This window comes from Diceros bicornis, chromosome 12 (genome assembly GCF_020826845.1).
Source record: "Diceros bicornis minor isolate mBicDic1 chromosome 12, mDicBic1.mat.cur, whole genome shotgun sequence".
Lineage (NCBI taxonomy): Eukaryota > Metazoa > Chordata > Mammalia > Perissodactyla > Rhinocerotidae > Diceros > Diceros bicornis.
This window is the reverse complement of record NC_080751.1, coordinates 44,708,913-44,728,092: the sequence shown is the minus strand read 5'-3', so window position 1 is coordinate 44,728,092 and position 19,180 is coordinate 44,708,913. Positions and strand designations below refer to the sequence as shown.

General features: G+C 42.3%; 1 protein-coding gene across 3 annotated transcripts in view; it reads right to left on the bottom strand.

Annotated features, from left to right (window-relative positions):
- Positions 1 to 9,406: 9,406 nt before the first annotated feature.
- The window catches only part of THUMPD2 (THUMP domain containing 2), a 48,603-nt gene continuing 38,829 nt past the window's right edge, over positions 9,407 to 19,180 (bottom strand). For 2 of the 3 annotated variants that reach the window (XM_058551370.1, XM_058551371.1), the window contains 2 exons: positions 16,718 to 16,826; positions 9,407 to 10,349 (listed from right to left, as the gene is read on the bottom strand). In XM_058551370.1, the coding sequence (XP_058407353.1) occupies positions 9,908 to 10,349; positions 16,718 to 16,826 (551 nt within the window). In that variant the 3' untranslated portion in view covers positions 9,407 to 9,907. Of the gene's footprint in view, positions 10,350 to 16,717; positions 16,827 to 19,180 lie in introns of those variants that run through there. The other variant, XM_058551372.1, reaches the window with a different exon arrangement.

The window sequence follows — 19,180 nt, the reverse complement described above, 5'->3', positions numbered from 1 at the left end:
TGAACTCATTTGAAAAACATAGCATGTAAATTACACAAACAATGAAATAAAGCCATCTGATGTTGAGTCAATGTAAGGACATCTTCTAAGTTTTTTCTTACACATCAAGGAGAGCACGTCATTTTATACTTTTTCTTCGAGAGGTTGGTCGCCGTGCAGTGACTTCAAAACAAAACCAAACCTCAAGACAGGCTTGGGAGGTATATGAAGGCTCTGATAGTCATTCCTGTCAGCAATAAAGGAAACTGAGACCCTGAGCATTAACCCATGATCTCTCAGCCAGTCTTTGGCAAGGTGTCTCACTCCACAACAAATGAGCTGACTAGGTTTTGAGGTCAATACGTCTGAGTAAGCATCTGTATTCCTGCAAACATGTCGATGGAGCATCAGCATGTGCTTTATATGCTTCTGCTGTGACTACAGTAAATCACTATCATGCCAACATGTTTCTCAAATAAAATGGACTTGGGAATTGAAACTAAACCAACTGTGAAAGGTAATCTGGGGGAGACAACACAAGTGATTAATGTGGTATTGATTCAAAGGATGAGCCAGCTCTTAAACAAAGAATTTTCCAAAAAAGTAACAGTTTAAAGAGTGTTCAGGGCTGGCCCGTGGCTTAGCGGTTAAGTGCGCGAGCTCTGCTACTGGCGGCCCGAGTTCGGATCCCAGGCGCGCACTGACGCGCCGCTTCTCCGGCCATGCTGAGGCCGCGTCCCACATACAGCAACTAGAAGGATGTGCAACTATGACACACAACTATCTACTGGGGCTTTGGGGAGAAAAAAGGAGGAGGATTGGCAATAGATGTTAGCTCAGGGCCGGTCTTCCTCAGCAAAAAGAGGAGGATTAGGGGCCGGCCCCGTGGCTTAGCGGTTAGGTGCGCGCGCTCCGCTGCTGGCGGCCCGGGTTCGGATCCCGGGCATGCACCGACGCACGGCTTCTCCGGCCATGCTGAGGTCGTGTCCCACGTACAGCAACTAGAAGGATGTGCAGCTATGATGTACAACTATCTACTGGGGCTTTGGGGGGAAAAATAAATAAATAAAATTATAAAAAAAAAAAAGAGGAGGATTAGCATGGATGTTAGCTCAGGGCTGATCTTCCTCACTAAATAAATAAATAAATAAATAAAACTGTAAAAAATAAAAAAATAAAGAGTGTTCATAGGAGTAGGGAGCGGTTTCCAAGAGAGTTAGAGAGAAGGTGAGGGAAGAATGAAGGTGAGCTGGAGTGAGGTGGGCTGAAGGGTAGGGAGCCATGTGGAACCATGTAGAGTGGGAGACTTGGATGCCCTCTTCTCACAACCTTGTCAAAAAAATACCAGTTACTGTGGGGAGTTAGATAAGTGAAGAATGCAACGGGTTAAGATGAAATTTAGTCCAATTTTATTATTTTTTAAAGCAATCAGCCTGTGAGTCTGTGATACGCCTACATAATCAAGAAGGGTGTCAGAGAAAATGTCAAGCTTTTACCTAGTAATGGTTGAGCAGCTGGTTCTGTGCTGCATGATTCCATACATTCCAAAGTCACAAAGGAAAAAAGGAAAAAAGTCTTCCTTCAGGGGATAACAGCTGAAAACCTTTTTCTTTTTTCCCTTGTAACATTGCAGTGCATGGATTTGGTCAGAGGGAGGGGGAGTTTGGTCTAGCATCTGGGCCTTTCTGGCTCTGTTCACTTGGTTGGCAGATGACCATGGAAAGTAACCTGCATGTGGTCATTTGACTATCAGATCTATATTGAGTGCCTGGTGCGTGCCAGAGACTGACTCAAGCGCAGGGATAATCAGTGAGAAAATCAACAAAACCATTCCCCTCAGGAGACGGACAATAAGCCAACATGTCATTTGTGCTGGTGGTAGGTGCTATGAAGAGAAACGGAGATGGCTAGGAGAATATTGTGAAGGGTGAGGTGATGGCTCATTTAGATAGGGAGGACAGGAATGGCCTTGCTAATAAGGGGACATTTGAGCAGAGAGGTTGAACAATGCAGGTATGTGGGGAAATGTCCAGGGAGAGGGAACAGCAAGTACAAGGGCCTGGGATGGGATGGAGCTTTGCATATTCCAGGGACAGCAAGGGAGTGGAATGAGAAGAGAGAGTGTTAGAGATGAAGTTGGAGGAGTACCAGGGGCAAGATCAAGACTTTTCGTTTGTTCTGAGTAAAATGGAAAGTCATTGGAGGGTTTTGAGCTGGAGAGTGATATAATCTGACACATAAAAACAGAAACAAAAACCCTCTGTCCCAGTGAATTAATTATCTTTGGCTCCCATGCCAGAGGCCAGTACTGGGCATTTGGGGCCCCCTGGAAGAAAACATAGTTAATATGCCCACTCTTCTAAGATGAACTCAACCTCAAATAATGTCGATGTATCAAGGGCAAGAGTTACAAAAGGGCAGCTGGAAGAATGACCACGAAGTGGTAGAAATAATGTGTAAGAGAGAGGGAGGCAGGTACGGGGGAGACCTGGAGTAATTGCTCTCATTTGTTACACCCTTGAGAAGGCAGTTACTTGCTGAAGGAACTTGATGAAAACTGACAATACTAAATGATTGTGGCATTCAGATGGCAAAATCATACTTCAAATCTCCAGATTCTCTTGAACATAATAAATTCATAGAATTTAACTAGAGCACAAAGCTGAGCTCTACATGTGCCTACACATGTTTTCAGTTGTGTCTTTAAACTCCCAACAAATCCATCACTTTTCACTCTCACATGTTTTCCTGGACTCTTTCTTCTTTCTCTCTCTGGCAAGCTCTTTCAGAGAACAGTTTCATGCCTCCATTTCCGGAGGTCAGAGACCATCTTATCTCTCAAAAACTTGGACTTTTGGTGGCGCCCTCCCACTCTCCGCTTACCTCTCTTTCTAGAGAGCCGTCATAGCAGCATTTCAGGCAAGGCCAGTTTACCAGGGAGCATCCCCAGTGTCCGACACATAGCAAGTACTCAGTAAATGCTGGATAGCTGAATGAATAAAGGAACAAATGAGAATTGAAAAGGCTCCAAAGACTGTGGGAAAACAGTGTTTGTATAACATGCATAAAAATACTCACTTGAGATTTCTTAATTACAAGGATTTCTCTGTGAAGACCTTGCATCTCACCTAATTTTAGTCTAAAGACTTTCCTGCTCAGATTCTTGAACAATTCTATTTACCTACTATCTAAGTCAATATGTTTGAAAATCAGTATATTTGAAAACCTTTTGAAAATCAATGTATTTTCAATCCCTGACGAGACTTAGCTTTCTGGGTTATGTAGGAAGCAGGTCTCTCCTGTGACAGCTGTCTGTCTCTTGTATGGCTTTCTGAGTGTCCCTTTGATTTGCTGTCCTCAGACCCACAGGCATTTGTTTGTTCCCTTCTAGCAGGAGCCAGTATAATTTAGTTCAAGAAATATTAATTGTTCTCATGTGCCACACCCTGTGCCAAAGGGGGAAAATACTATAAAATCCTCCAACTAGAAGATATCCTCAAATTTTAGAAAATTCTCAAAAAGCTTTATTGTCTTATGCATTTGCTATTAAAGATATTTTAGTAGTAATTGATACCATGATTTAATTCTGCAAAGCACAAAAGATAATTAGAACCACTGCCTCCTTTGATCTCTACTGCTGTCATTCAAGTCACTGAAGAAACACGTTTTTCTACCAGCCATTTGCTGCATCTTGGTTAAATACACAAAGATGTCCAATTCCACACATTTTTTTTTCCCCTAAAGATGCAAGTAAGGCTTAGGCACAGAATAAAAAAGACTGTATTATTCAAAATCTTTGAGCGGCCAAAACATTAAAATTAATTTTGGGGGAGTAGCAAAGAATGTAAAATTAGAAAATATGGAAAAGGAGAAAACGCAAAACATATGGGAGCACTCCACCGAGAATGAGCTAGGTAGTGTCTAGGTGACAGGGGTGTGCTTTCAGTAACCAATGTGTGTGGGGCTGCGTTCCCCGTTGCGATCAACAGAATCTCCTCTAGGTCGTTTAGCAAAAAAGTTTATTAAAAATATATTAAATTGTTCAAGAGGGCCAGAAAATTAGTCTGGGCGGCTATATAGCCAGGAACACCATCCAAACCCCATGACAGGACTGTTGCCACAGTGACCCATTGCAGCCTCTGCTGGGCACTCACACTGCAGCTTGCATCATTGATGTGGGACTCTGAATGCTGCCCTCTGTCCCTGCTGACCCCTGAGGCCAGATGCTTCTGCTGCCACCCTTCCAGAAAGTGGGTTCCATTATGGGGCCTGCTTCATTAGAGGTGATATGGTAACAGGTACCCCTCCCACTTCCACCCATTAGTCCCTTTATTCTGACTTTGGGAGAAAGAGCACCATCTATTGGTCACTGGTTCATAGCACACACAGCATCCCGTAGGGAGGCATCTTACCTTCTCAAGGAATTCTCTGTTGGCACAATAACTGTTCAGTAGGCTGCTCCACCATGCCATAAGGCCTTCTGTTTCAGGTGGTGGGGTACACAGTAAGTCTAGAAATCCTATGAGCATAGGTCTATTGTCTCACTCGCATCACTGTAACTGAACTCTGGTGAAAAGCATTGTTGCGTGGAAATAAATGAGAGTGAATAAGACAATTTGGTAAGTGCATGAAAGGTGCTGCTGGCCTGGAGAATCCAAATCCAGAATGAGTAGTTATTCCAGTGAGGACAAATTATTGCCCTCTCCACAAGGGAAGGGTCTCTACCACAATTCTGCTTCTGGATGTGGTATTATAACAAGGCTCAGGGTTGGTCATCGCTGCTGAAAATTCAGCAGCAGTGGCAGTAGGCACGTTAGCCTTGGTGAGGAGAAGTCCTTGGCGGGCCAATGCATTTTCTCTATCCCTGAAACCATGGCCACTTTGTCCGTGAGGCCATTGAGCAAGGATGGCTGGGGAAAGGGGAAGACTGCCATCCACAGGGCACAGGTCAGGCAATCGACACCTGCATACTTAGAGCCTCCCCCACAGTGAGAACTCTTGACCATTGTAGTGGGACACAAATATTCTCCCACACTGGGGCCTGTTCTGAGATGTCCATCCACATTCCTCTTCTTCAAACCTCCTTTCATGTCGCTGACCATCCTTTCAAACTGGTCGCCACTGCCCACAGCACGGTGAGCATCTGTCTCTCGGGCCGCCTCTCCTTCCAGGCAAAGCGTATAATGTGGACCACTCCAAGTTCTGCTCCCTGGGAGGATTTCCTTTTCCCACTGTCGCTCGGCTCCAAGCAGGGCTGAAATAGCCCAGCAGTTAAATTCCAGCAGGTGCCAGCAAAACTTGCAGAGCCATCTGTGAACCAGATATTATTTTTTCCCTTGGCAAACTGCTCATTGGGAATTCCCCCTTAGACCATGGTTGTGAGGGAGGGAGGGTAGCACAACGCAGGATAAGATGCTGACTGCTCCTGGAGCCCGTGAGGACCGTCAGCCACGTGGAGCGCGGTGCTAATATCCACTGCTTCCACCGGATGAGGGTGTGCTGCTGGGCTGGGCCTACTGAACTTGTGGCTTGGAGGATCAAATCACTCCCAGTTCAAGATGGGCATTTAGGCCATATGGTCACCTAGTGTTCTGTGGTCAAGCCCTCAGTGGCAAGCCAAGAGTTATTTCTAAAAGGAGAATAATTACCCACACAAGAGAGCTTGGCTTTGCTCCAAAAGCCAAGAGGCTGCGGCTGTACTTCCCCTGTTAGGACTTGCTGCAGGCTCCGCACAGCAGCCAGGTCGGCCACAGACACTTGAGCACCATTAGATCTCCCGGGTCCTACGGGCACAGATGCAGAGCTGCTTACAGTGGGCCTGGACCAGCCGGAGAGCACTGTCTTGCCCAGGCCTCCATTAAAAGTAAATGAGTCAGAGCAGCAAACCCGAAGGTGACATAGGTTTCCTTCAGATGCCGAAGAATTCCATCAAGCACCTGTGCGTCTTTCTTGTTGGTGGCACTCATAGCTGCAGTTCCTACAAAGACATGGTATTGCTTTTGTTTGGCCATTTTGGGAGGAAGGGGGAGCCGAAGGAGTATGTGACCTTGGCCCTCCAGTCATGACACCCTTACTCCATGGCTCCGAAGGCCGTTGTGGAGATTCTGCAATTGCTGAGGGTAGCTATTCCAACTATAGACTCAGGAACTGGGGAAATTACCGCATAATTTTCCACTGAGAAAATTGAAGCAGTTAGAAGAGAACTTCCATGGTCTACCAGCACCACATCCACCCACTTTCCAGCATCTGCCCCCACTTACAGTCTGTTCTCCAACAACGCATTTCTGTAATGGGCACGAACTCAAATATTATAGCTAAGTGGGGGATGATGTCACTGTAATGTGGAAGTGATTTTCCCCCCAGCACATTAACATTTTGTGCCACTAGATAAGAGCTGCTGAATGTGAAGGACACCAATGGAAGGAGCTGATGGAGCAAGCCGCAGAATCAGGTTCTTTACACGATGCCCACTCCCTGCCCTTTCTTCTTCTTAGGTCCAGTTTGACCACAGGTCCTGTCTTGGAAGTGCTTATTGTGTAACTCAGCAGCTTTTACCCTCCTCTACCAAATTCTATCAAGCTACCTTTGCCCTTTTTTTGGAAAGGTGAAATCCCTTATTTACTGATGTAGTTATTTATAGGGAATGTAACATTTTTTTAAACCATGTTGTTTTTGTGAGTGCCCAGGTTGTAAAGTTGGATAGGTTTGGAATGATCTGCGCCAACCCTAATTTTTCCATAAATTGTATTATTTTTAGGGCATGAATTTGAGAATAAAAAAATTTTCGGGGGCACATTTATCATGTTATTGCAGAAATGCCTGTTTGCTGCCTTCCCACTCGTAGCCATGGAGAAATTATTCATGCTCTTATCTAAAGCTCATTCTTCCACGTGTGGACTGCATTCCATCCCCTTATTCAGAACACTGTTCCAGCATTTATCCCTTTTTCCCTACACTTCATCAGTTTTTTGTCTTTCCTGGGACATTCTCTTCAACATAAAAACATGCCCCTACTTCTCCCATCTTAAAAAAAAATCGTTCTCTCAATTCCACATCCCCTACCAACCTACCACCTCCATTCTTTGCTCCTTTTTCAGCAAAACTAGTTGAAAGAGTTGTCTATACTCGCTACCTCCAGCTCTTTCCCTATTTTCTCCTGAGCCCAATCCAGTCTGGTTTTGCTCCTTGTCCACCCCACCAAAACTCCATTATCAGGGTCACTGGTGACCTCCTCATTGCTAAGTCCAACGGTCAATCTCCAGTCCTTATCCTACTTGGCCGGCTAGCAGCATTTAATAGCTGACCACTCCCTCCTCCATACCCTTTGTTCATCTGCCTTCCAGGCGACCACTCATGGTTTTCCTCTTGCCTCCCTGGTAGCTCCTTCTCAGTCTCCCTTGCGGATTCCTCCTCTTCTCCTGACTGCTTAGTGTTGGAGAAACCCAGGGCTCAGCCCTGCTCCTCTTCCTTTCTCTCCTACACTCAGTCTTTTGGTGATCCCACAGGATCCCAGTTTCATGGCACCTATATGCTGAAAATTCCCAAATTTATATCTCCAGAGTAGACCTTCTTCTTAAACTGTCGACTCCAATATTCAAGTGCCTACTCAATACCTCCACTTGGATGTATAATGCACATCTCAAAATTAGCAAGTCTACAACTGAACTTCTGGTATCTCCCACCCAACCCGCCCCTCGTGCAGCCTTTACCCATCAGTTGACAGAAACTCCACTGTCCCAGGTGCTTGGCCAAAAATCTTGTAGTCATTCCTGCCTCCTCTCCATCTATCACACCGCGCATCAAACACATCAGCAGATCCTGCTGGTTCTACTTTGAAAATATATCCAGAATCCAGCTGCCTCTTACTTTCTCTACTGCTACTGCCCTGGGGCAAGCCACCATTTTCTCTTGCCTGGATTATTGCAGATTCTCCCAAGTGGTCTCTCTACTTCTACCCTTGCCTCCCTACAATCGATTCACAATACAGTAGTCACAGTGAGCCTGTAAAATGTATGTTAGATTGCTACCTGTTCAAAACCCTCTAGTGGTTTTGAGTAAAAGTCAAAGTCCTCATAATAGTCTTCAAGGCCCTATATGATCTAACCTGCCACCCCCACCTGCCACTCTTTAACCTCTCATTCTCCCCCTCGCTCACTCTACTTTAACCACATTTGCCCCTCTGCTGTTCCTCAAACACGTCCGGCACTCTCTTGCCTCAGGGCCTTTGCAACGGGCTGTTCCATCTACCTGGAACACTCTTCCATGTCCTTTAATTTGCTCAAATCTCACATTCTCAATGAGGCCTGACCTATTTAAAAATGCAAAACACTCTTTGCCCCTCATCCTTCTGTACTCCCCAATCACTTTACTCTGCTTTACCCCCCCAAAATTTATCACCTTCTAACTTATCAATTACTTGTTATGTCTATTGTTTCTTATCTGTCTCCCCAACTCGAGTGTTTAAGTTCTAAGGGTTAGGGATCTTTGGTTCACTGGTGTGCTCCAAGGGCCTTGAACAGTGCCTTGGCAGACAGTAGGTGTGTCACTGGCACCAGGTGGATCTGTGCAGTGGGGTGCCAGGTTCTCGGATAGACACAAAAGAATTTGAGAATGGACACACAGCAGAAGTTTTAACAGAGGAGGATTTATTAGCAAAGGGAAAGTACACCCCCAAGGTGGGGGGCGGGCAGGCTCGAGGGGAGCAACTGCACCCAAGTTGTGGTGGTTGGTGGCTTTGGAAGGTGGGGTCCAGGGGTTGGTGAGGGTCTCAGAAGGTGGACCAACCGGGGCATTGTCTCCAGCCCCATGTTGGGAGGGGTAGATTTTTTCCTCACATTGGCATCTCCGGAACTGTAATGGCAGTGATCCCCCACAAGGGAGGTCAAAACCGCAACGCAAATGATGGTATAACAAGGCTTGGGGCTACTCTTAGTCAGGGTCGGGGGGGAGTGCTACACGTCTGCAGAGCCGCTGCCCGGTAATTAGGACGCTGCACCTGGCGGAGTGACCTTGCTCTCAGTTCATATCTAGCTTCCTGCCTATCTCGGGCACGCAATAAATATTTGTGGTATGAATACGTGGTAGGCTCAGGTTCCAATGGGCTTGCTGTGAGGTGTTCTCAGGTAAAAATTCCACTTATCATCACCTGTGCTCCACTCGCCGCAGTCTGACCTGTGGACCTTGATACTGGGCCTCGGTTACATGCCACACCCTAGCTGGAAAACAAATTTTCTGCTTCTGCTCTGGAGAGGTGGGATTCACAAGGTGAAAAATTTCCCAAACATGGAAAGGTCGTTCAAATGGTTCCAAAGTACCCAAGAAGCTAAGCCACCACATTAGGCTATTGAAAAAAATGAAATCATATTTTCATCAACTTCCTGTTTCTTCTTCTTAAGCAGTGAACACAAGGAATGCATTTAATTTAAATAAGACTAAGGTGACAATTTATTAATGCTTTTCGGAAAAAAGCAAACTTTATTTTCCATCATGTTGGAGGATACTGGCTTAATTCACATTGTTATTATTCCCACTGATGTTTTACATAATAAAATTCATTGCAAATAAAAAGTATTTTCATTGCAATGGAAAAGAAAATTAACAGGTTCAAAAAAATCAAGTTTAATATCAAAAGAAGTAATACATAAAAGTTTCTACATTTTAAAAAATCTGATAGTTAAAATATTACCAAGCTTGTGATGTTTACAACTCACTTTATGAGAACCTCTGAAAACATCTGTTTGGAAACTGAAGCTTCTGCTCAGAAACTGTGCAGGCAGAGCAGAACGTTTCACATTCTGACAGAATACAGAGTTTAAGAGTGCTTTAGTTTAAGTATTTATTCGTTGTCCTTTGTCAGACCACATTAAGCCCTTTAGAGTCTAAAGAGAAACTGCCTGAGGGCCTGGGTCCCTCAGTCACACTCCTGTCTTCAGGGGAGTCTGTGTACCTGGAGCTCTGTGGCACTATCAAGATCCTGGAGACAACCACCTTCTAGCTGCACAGCTGAGGCATAAGGACTTGACCTGGGCCTACAGTGGCCAGCCTGCTCTAGTCCAGAAGAGTGCGACTTCTTATATTTACATATGAATGCACCTGTTTTTCCAAGGCTAACTCTGTAGCATTCCACTGGCACCAAAGAGCCAAACGGTGGCATTTTGTCTATGCATTCCTGGTGACCGGCTTCGAATGAAGATGACACTGTCTCTGATACGCTAGGTTCTTCATCAGGATTCAAACACTTTTCAATTCCAGGTTCACCTGTGTGGCTGCCCTGGGAACTCACGGGGATGCTGCTCTGCTCACGGTCTTTAAGGCGCCTGTGGTGATCTTCGCTGAGCAACAGTACGACAGTCCCGCCAACGTGAAGCACTCTGGGACAAAAATGATAATTGGTATGAGTACTTCTTTCTTTTTATACAACAAACAATCTCACTTTACTTAAAATATTTGGTGTTTTTAATTTGAAATTTAATTTTATCTAGTTAAATACAAGGATTTTGACAATTAGGTAGTATCTTCCATAATGCATATTCCTTATAGTAATTATGGAATCACTAGTACAAATCTGCTTTAATTATCTATTTTTACTCTATTTAAAAGGCAAGCCTCAAAGTAATTTATCGTCACATTCTAATAGATGATTGTACAAAGGAAAAGGCAAATGAAAGAATCCTAAAGGATCAGCATATATTAAAGGCAGTAGGCTGATGGCAGAGGAAACTCACCAGGAAGCAGTGAGGATATGAACAAATGAATGCAACAGGGAAGACTGGAAAAAGAAGGGACACCTTGAAATGTCAGCTTATTGAATTCATTTACTCAAGCATTTGACCAAAGTCTGTAGAGCATTTACGTGGAAAAAGTGACAAATCACACGCAGTCCTCTGAGCTGCTAAAGAGATCACTGAACAGGGGGAGAGGGAGGCAAGTAAAGAGTTAAAGAGCAAATGCCACCATCAAGGTGAGTCTGAGGTGCCGTGGGAACACACTGGGGGGGGGGTCCCAAACCCAGGCACAAGAGAGTGGAGAAAATCCCTGGAGGAGGAGATTACCCACAGTGTGAGGTAAGGACAGGCAGGAGTGAGCCAGGCCAAGTGCCAGCTAGGGGCTGGAGCGAGGGAGGGTGCCGGAAGCAGAGCAAGCAGCACAGGAAGAGAAGAGGAGGAGGCACTGCAAGGAGTTCAGCACCAGGGTGAATCAGCGTAGTGGGAGGAGGAGGGAGGAAAAGAGTTCTGTCTGGAATGTGCGGAGGTGCCTAAGGAATACAGCAGTGTGGATTCCAACTGACAGCTGGATACACAGCCTGGAGGTAACTAGAAGGACCAGGGCACGAGGTAGGGATTTTGGAGTTTTCAACAGTCAGCGGTAGATAGAGCCATAATTGTGGATGAGATCATCTGCGGTGGGAGTACAGAGTGAGAAGAGAAAAAGGGCCAAGAACAGAGACTTAACACTTAAGGAAGGATGGAGGAGGAGGAGCCCATGAAACATATCCTGAGAGAAAATCTGGACAATGATGTCATGAAAGCCGAAGGAGTAGTTTCAAGAAGGAAATCATCTCAACAGTTTCAACGTTATAGGACGAACAAGTGACTAAGATTATAAGAAGTCAGTAGTGAACCTAGGGACAGCAATCTTACTTGAGGGAGCAGCAAATGCTGGTCTGCTAGAATCGAGGGGGGGACTGGAAGGCGAGGAAGCAGAGATGTCAAGTGTAGACCACCCTTTGAAGAAGTTCGGTTGTCTAGGTAAGGAAACAAGATGACAGCTAGAGGACCAAGGGTTCTTCCCCACGCCCGGCAAAGATGTCAGGACCTTAAGTAGCTTCCCCTCATTGAAACAAGCAGCAAATCTAGACAAGTCTGTCTCCAAACTACATCACATAGTCATCTACTTCATGCCATCCTCACATCCTGCCTGCACTATCGCAACAATCTCCTGACAGGTCTTGTTTCCATTCTTGTCGCTCCTCCCACTCTCCCTTCCCAGTTTCCACATGGGAGACTAATACATCCCTCTCTCTCTCTCCCATTAGACTTCTAACAAGTAGAAACTCCTCCCTGATCTGACCCTCACCCACCTTTCGCACTGCACTGCCTGCCTGCTTTGCTCACTGTGGTCTGAACACACTGACACTCCTTCAGTTGCTCCAACTCAGCAAGCTGCTTCTTGTCTTAGACATTCGGCCTCGCTGCTCACTCTGCGCTTAACACTCATTCCCTCGAGTGCCTTCTCATCATTCAGGTCCCAGAGTTCAAACACCATCTCCGTGGAGAGGCCTTCCCTGCCTATCTCTCTAAGGCAGCCACTGCTTCTCTCTCAGTCATTCTCCAGCAAAATATCCCGTTTTCTTTCCTTCATGTTATCACTCATGATCTGAAATGATCCTGTATATTTATTAACGACCTGTCTTCTCACACTGGAATGCAAGCCCCACCTGGGCAGGGACCTTGTCCTAGTCACAGCTCTATCCCCAGTGCCTAGTACAGTGCGTGGTATATGCAGACCTCCAAAAGTGTCCGGGGAAGGGAAGACTGAATCTGGAAAGAACCAGGTGATGCACAGTTTGAAGATAAGAACGAGAAGTGGGCAGAGTACGATCCTCGAGGAGGCAGGAACTGAGAGGATAAACCCTGGTGAGAAGAGAGAAACCTCTTCTACTGAGAGAGGAGGGGCTGGGATAAGCGCAGATGTGGTTGTATACCATGGGACAGAAACAAGAAAACACACAAGTATCTCTAAACACATAAGAGAAAACATATTAAAATAATAAATGAGATATAACTTTTTTCTTACTGTATTAAAAACCAAAAGACTGCCATATTCAGGATGGTGAGACTAGGAAGAAACGAGCACTCCTGAGATGGAACTGGTGTAACTTTTTTGGGACAGTAGCTTAGCAATAACATACCAAAAATCTGAAATGTGTATAACCTTTGACCCAGCAATCTCACTTGTAGGAAATTATCCTAAGAAGATATAACAGTAGAGGTAGTAGAATAATGGTGACAAGAATGGTGATGACGCTAATATTTTTCGAGCACTTATTATATGCCAGGTACTGTTTTAAATGCTTTTTATTATATATCATATAATCCTCAGAATTATTCTTTCAAGTATGTCCTGTTAGCATCACCATTTTGCAGATGAAGAAACTGAGGCACTGTGGTTTTAAGGAACCTGGTCATATAGTAAGTTTGAAAACTGAGGTTCAGAGCATTGTTCTTTATTAAAATGAAAAACTGGGAATTATGTAAATGTTCATCCATAGGTACTGGTTACATAATGGTATACACATATAACATAGTACCATGGCGACCACTGAAAATTATAATGCACACTATAACAATTTATCAGAAAAGAGATTCATGACATATTGTTGAGTGAAAAGAAAGGTTGGTTACATTACAATAAATTAAGGATAAGCCTACTTATGTAAAACCGAAAAATGTATCTATTTGTACATATGTACACAGAAAGATGCATACAAGGACATTCACCAATTTACTTACTGTAAATTTTTTCAAATAATGGAGAAAATAAGACAGTAAAAATCACTTGAAATCCTGCTATTCAGAGGTGAATATTTTATTTTTTTTGGTGAGGAAGATTGGCCCTGAGCTAACATCTGTGCCAATCTTCCCCTACTTTGTATGTGGGATGCTGCCACAGCATGGCTTGAGTGGTGTGTAGGTTCGTGCCTGGTATCTGAACCCGTGAACCCTGGGCTGCTGAAGCGGAGCATGCGAATTGAACCACTATGTCACTGGGCCAGCCCCAAATATTTTTGATAAATGTCTTTCTAGGCATTTTTCCATGTTCACATATACATAATTTCTTACTAAGAAAGCTATTCAGAATATGAAAAAATATTTTCCAATTTGCATTCCTCTGAACACCAGTGTAGTATGAAAGACGATTTCTTGAAAAAAAAAAAAAAGAGAATTCTGTGGTCAATAAGTTGGGGAAACTCTGTATCAATCAACATAAAAGAGATTGCTCTTTTGTATGTGAACCTGTAAGTCTAGGGTTAGACGATACAAATAGTCCTAAATTATTTGACCTTGGAACGCATTAGGCCTTAATCTTCTACCACCAATCTCTGTTCCAAGCAGTCTGGTGTATTCATTACTCCTTGAATGTGCCTTTTGGAGTATTTACTTAACAAATACTTATTGAACATCTGTATAAAACATGGTGTGGTCTCCTTTTTTATTCTTTTCAAATTTCTAAATTTCACTGAAATCTTGCTCCTTCCATGAATCCACCTCAAGCCTCTTGGGCACACAGTGACTTCTCCTTCCTTCAAACTGAGCAAGTTGAATTTCTAATTTTGCTCACATGTTTTACATGGTTATATTGGAGAGCAAAGCTCAAATATTAAACTTCTCTGAATTCCTCACAATGCTCTGTGCTCATGAGATGGTTACTAATGAAATAAATTAAAGGAGGAAATGATTGAGCTGAGAGTGCATAGCTCATGCCACCAGGGCAATCATTTGTCTGACAATCTTTAATTCTGATTGCGTATTCTTTCTTGAAGAATCTAGTTCAGTATTACATACAGGACTATTTCCATTGCCTATTATGAACAGGTTTACTTGTATTTCTTCTTATTTTTATTAACACAATTCCCCCTCCCTTCCATTTTCTGTCTAGAGCCTTAAACTATTCATAAACCATTGGGACAAAAGTTATTTGTATATAGATATATTTATATATATCCCTACCTACTTCCCAAAAGGATTTGAAGTTTATACGAAAACATCAGGTAAGAGCTAACCGTTACTGAGCACTTTCTAGGTGCTGAGCACTGTTCAAAGAGCTTTAAATCCACTGAATCCTCAGAACAATGCTATGAGGTAGGTACTATTATTGAAAGAAGAGGCACAAAGTGGTTAAGCAATTTGTCTATGACTGAAGAACTACTAAGTAAGAGAGCCAAGATTAGAACCCAGGTACTCTGGCTCCAAAGCCTGTCCTCTTCACCACTGTATTATGCTACAGTGCCTATATAAACCTCAAACCATAAAAAGTCAAAAGTCAAACCATAAAGGCTGTGGGCAGGCGGCAAAGAAGCTTGGTCAGAAGAGAAGTTTCATGTCCAAATATGTATACCTTCAATTGATCCTACTGAGGCACTCAAATTCTGCAGGAAATCTTGAATATCTTCCAGATTCTCAGGTAAATATTTAAATTTACTGCCACAAGGTGTGGGCAGTCATATCTATTACCACGTCATTTTCAATTACCTAGAAAAAAACTAAAACCAGCCTAGAGAAAGTCAGGCTGGTATAATTTTACTAGTGCTAGAAGGACTGTCTACTCAATACTGCCCTCCACTGACTTGTGATGTCTAAAATATGCAGCATTACATAGTCAGTTAGGTTAAGCCATTATCTCTGGAAAGTTCCAGGCTAAATCTAAGTCACTGCTCACACACATTAGTATCTCACCATGAGGTGGCTTAATAGCAGAGCTGGTGAATTACCTTGCTAGGTGCAAAGGCTGTGGTTATTAACCCTGGCTGCACAACAGAATCATCTTGGGAGCAGTTAAGAAATGCTGATGCCCAGATTCTGCCCCAGACCAATTAAATCAGAGCCTCAGTGGGGAGCGGTGGAGAACAGGCATCGATGCTTCTCGAAAGCTCCTGAAATGATTTTAATATGAAGTCAGGGTTGTAAAATCTGCTGAAGGGGAATGTGTTATCAGGCAGGAGGGAGTACAGGAACTCAGGGAATGTCTGAATTATAGGTGCTGCCCAGAAAGAGAGATCCAGGGAACATATCATGAGTTACGTAACTGTGTGACAGGGGAAAAGTTGCTTAGAAATAGGGTAATCCACAAAGAGTGGAGCACCCAGCTCACCAAATGGAGGAGAGACGGCTCCTAGTTAGGCTTAGACTTCATGTCAACCTTTAAATTTCCTCACAGAATGTCAGCAGTGACACTGATTTTTCTCCATCCAAAACACATGGCTCATTTTCTCAGTTGGTGGCACATTATTTATATACAGGCTGTTGAACATTTGTGTTGTCCTGCTCTATCAAATGCCCAGCTAAGATAATTGAATATGAACTGACCTCTTATTCATCCCCATTCATTCCTCTATGTATTCTAGGTTCTCTCCTTTATCAACTTAAATGATCAGAAAAATATCGATTCAAGCCTCACTGAACCTCTCAAAGAAATACTTTCACTGAATTATATATATTCCCTGAGGTCGACCTTAGAAACTATAACATGAAAACACTTCTGCATTTTCATTTCGCAATCAATAATGAAGATGTCCATTCTGTGTTACTGAACGTTCCTTACGTGAATTCTGTTCTGTTGGTTAGTAGCTGTGTGATCTTGAGTAAGGTAATCTTTCTGGGTCCCAGTTTCTCATCTTAAATTGTGGGGGATTAACACATAGGAGGCAGGGTTTTGTGAAGATTAGAAGTAAATATGTAAATTACCTAGCTCAGTGACTGAAATGTAGGTCACTATTTCAGATATTCAAAGTTCAGGCAATAATGAAAAATTAGTATTCTTTTCTGAATAAAACTTATAGTGTAAGATGATATGGAATAACTATTTATTTCAATTATAAACTTCTGATTTGAAACCTCAGAAAATTGAAACTCTGGGAAATCACTAAAATGCTATCAACTCTTTAACTGAAGAGCTATGATATATTTTGGTTAAATGTCCAATACCTAAAAAAATTATGGAAATAAATTCAACAACTTACCTTTCCATTTCTTGCAGAATGCTTTTGATGTCTTTTCCTAACTTAAACTTTTTCCCAAATGGAATGTCAGAAATAATAATATCGACACTTTCTGAAGGCAATGGCAATTCTGAAATACAGAAATCAGAGAATCCTATTACAGAAAGTTCAAATATTTATAACCAAAATATGAGAAAATTGAAGTACACAGGATTATTTTTGCATATTAAATAAAATTTGTGGTTGCTAATATTGTTTCTAAGGAATTACAAGATCCTGAAAGGCTTTCAGAATCACTAAGGATAAATGGTACAGTTATTGTATTCTGTTCTTTGAAAATTGGTTTTTCACATATGATAAAATATGACATAAGGTAAGCAGAATTTTAAATTAACCAGAAAATTCAATTCTCTAAACATATTACACAAACAGAAAGTTGCCAGATGCAAGAAGAAATATATTAAGCTGTCTAGAAAAACCTTTTACACAATTAGAATAACTTTCATCTCCCTTTCATAGTTATATATAAATGTTGCATGTGTAGATCTATTTGTTTCACAGCTTTCTGTATTTTTAAAGGGGACCCAAAAGGTTAAGAACATCTACTGAAGTCCCAAGACTAGAGAAAAGGCTAAATAATCAATAATAAACAAAATGAATATTATCACTAAACAAAATTAAATATAGTGTTTGATTATTAAATCTAAATTTCTTTCTCATCTTGACATTTTATTCTCAGAAATTAGATTATCATAAGGTAATGCATCCAGTCTTAACTTTCACATTTTCTGACCACACTTTTCACTTTCTACTTATTTTTCTTCCACTCGTCATCTCAATTAAGTTAGATATTCATAAAGTAGATGTCCCAATTTTCATTTTGAATAGCATCTAATTCTGTAGAAATACAATAAAATTTAAATAATCTTTACTATTCTAAATACCATATAACTTCTTTTGGCAGGAAATTTAAAAACAAAACAAAAAGTCCTGTTATCTGGGAAAGTCTAATGAACACTTGCTAGATCTCTTCTAGTTCTAACCTTTACCTGAAATGTGTAGAGGAAAGAAGAGGTTAGAAAAAAAAAGAGGATATTCTTTTAGAACTAGACAGGAATTCTTTTTTTCTGAATCACGTTTTAACTTGATGTGCACTAAAAACTAGGGTGTTGATATAGGACACATCCATTTGAATACTATAACCATACTTTTTGCAAAACTACTGAAGACAATGAAGGCAATCATGTTTATCAAATGTTTTATACATGACGAACTATGTCTAATTTACTCTGGAGTTGGAGCCCAAGTCTGTCTTTTGCCTTCTCTCACACACACACACACACACACACACACGAACACACTAGCTGCCCAATGGGTTTAGGCTTGGTAACATTTTTTTCTTTCTTCTGGCCAGTTTCTATTCTTATTTGCAACTCTCCTATGCTGTATTATATAATTTGCTAAACCACTTTAAATCATTTTAGAAGTTGAAGGAATAAACTTCACCTAGATAATTTTCAAAAAAGTTCTAGAACTGAGCAGTGTCATCTTCCAACAGAATAATGTAAGCTTTTGTTGACATGGCTGAGAGAGCAGGCTCTGGTGTCACATAGCTTGCATCTGGCTCTGCCACTCACTGGCTGTGGGACTTTGGGAAATTACTGCTTTATTTCCTCATCTGTAAAATGAGATCAGAGAACCTATCTCAGAAGTTAACAAGTAAGGTAATTTATGGAAAGCATTTACAACGGTGCTTAGCACATAGTGAGCACTCACTGTTAGCTATTGTTGCAGTTATTATTTACAATGTCCTCTCTGATGTGTACAGGGAGAGGACAGCCAGGTGGCGACCAGTGGGCCAGAATCCTTCAAAGAAGCCCTGCAAAATTCAGCGTTTCTTCCTTATGGGTCCTCACACGCCACGCAGGGCAACTACTTCCAGATGGGCCTCTTTACTCTCCTTTCCTACAGCAGTGGCTCTCAAAGTGTGGTCCCCAGCCCAGGAGCATCAGTATCACCTGGGAACTACCAATGCGAATTCTCGGCCCTCCCCCGACACCCCAAACCTACTATTTCGTGTGTATCAGAAACAACTGAAGGACTTGGTAAAACACTGACTGTGGGCCCCACCTCCAGAGTTTCTGATGCAGAAACTCCTAAAATCAAGAGCACCTGACCCATAAGATTCACTACCCAGTAAAATCTTCTACATTATTAAATGCTTTGAGCTGCCTGTGAACAAACAGTTTGCTTGTAAAATAAGGAGATAAAATGCTGAAATAGAAACACAGCTTGAAACAAACAAGTAAGAATCATCTCTTCTTTACATCTCTGCAGGATGACTCAAGAATATGAAAAATTTTAAAATACTCGTGTCTTAAACAAAAGAGCTGGCCTATTTCTCCCTCCTTCCAGGAGAAAAATGGGTGAGAACTGCTTAAAACTCAGGATAATAGCCCTAAGATATTTTCTTCCAATAGGTTT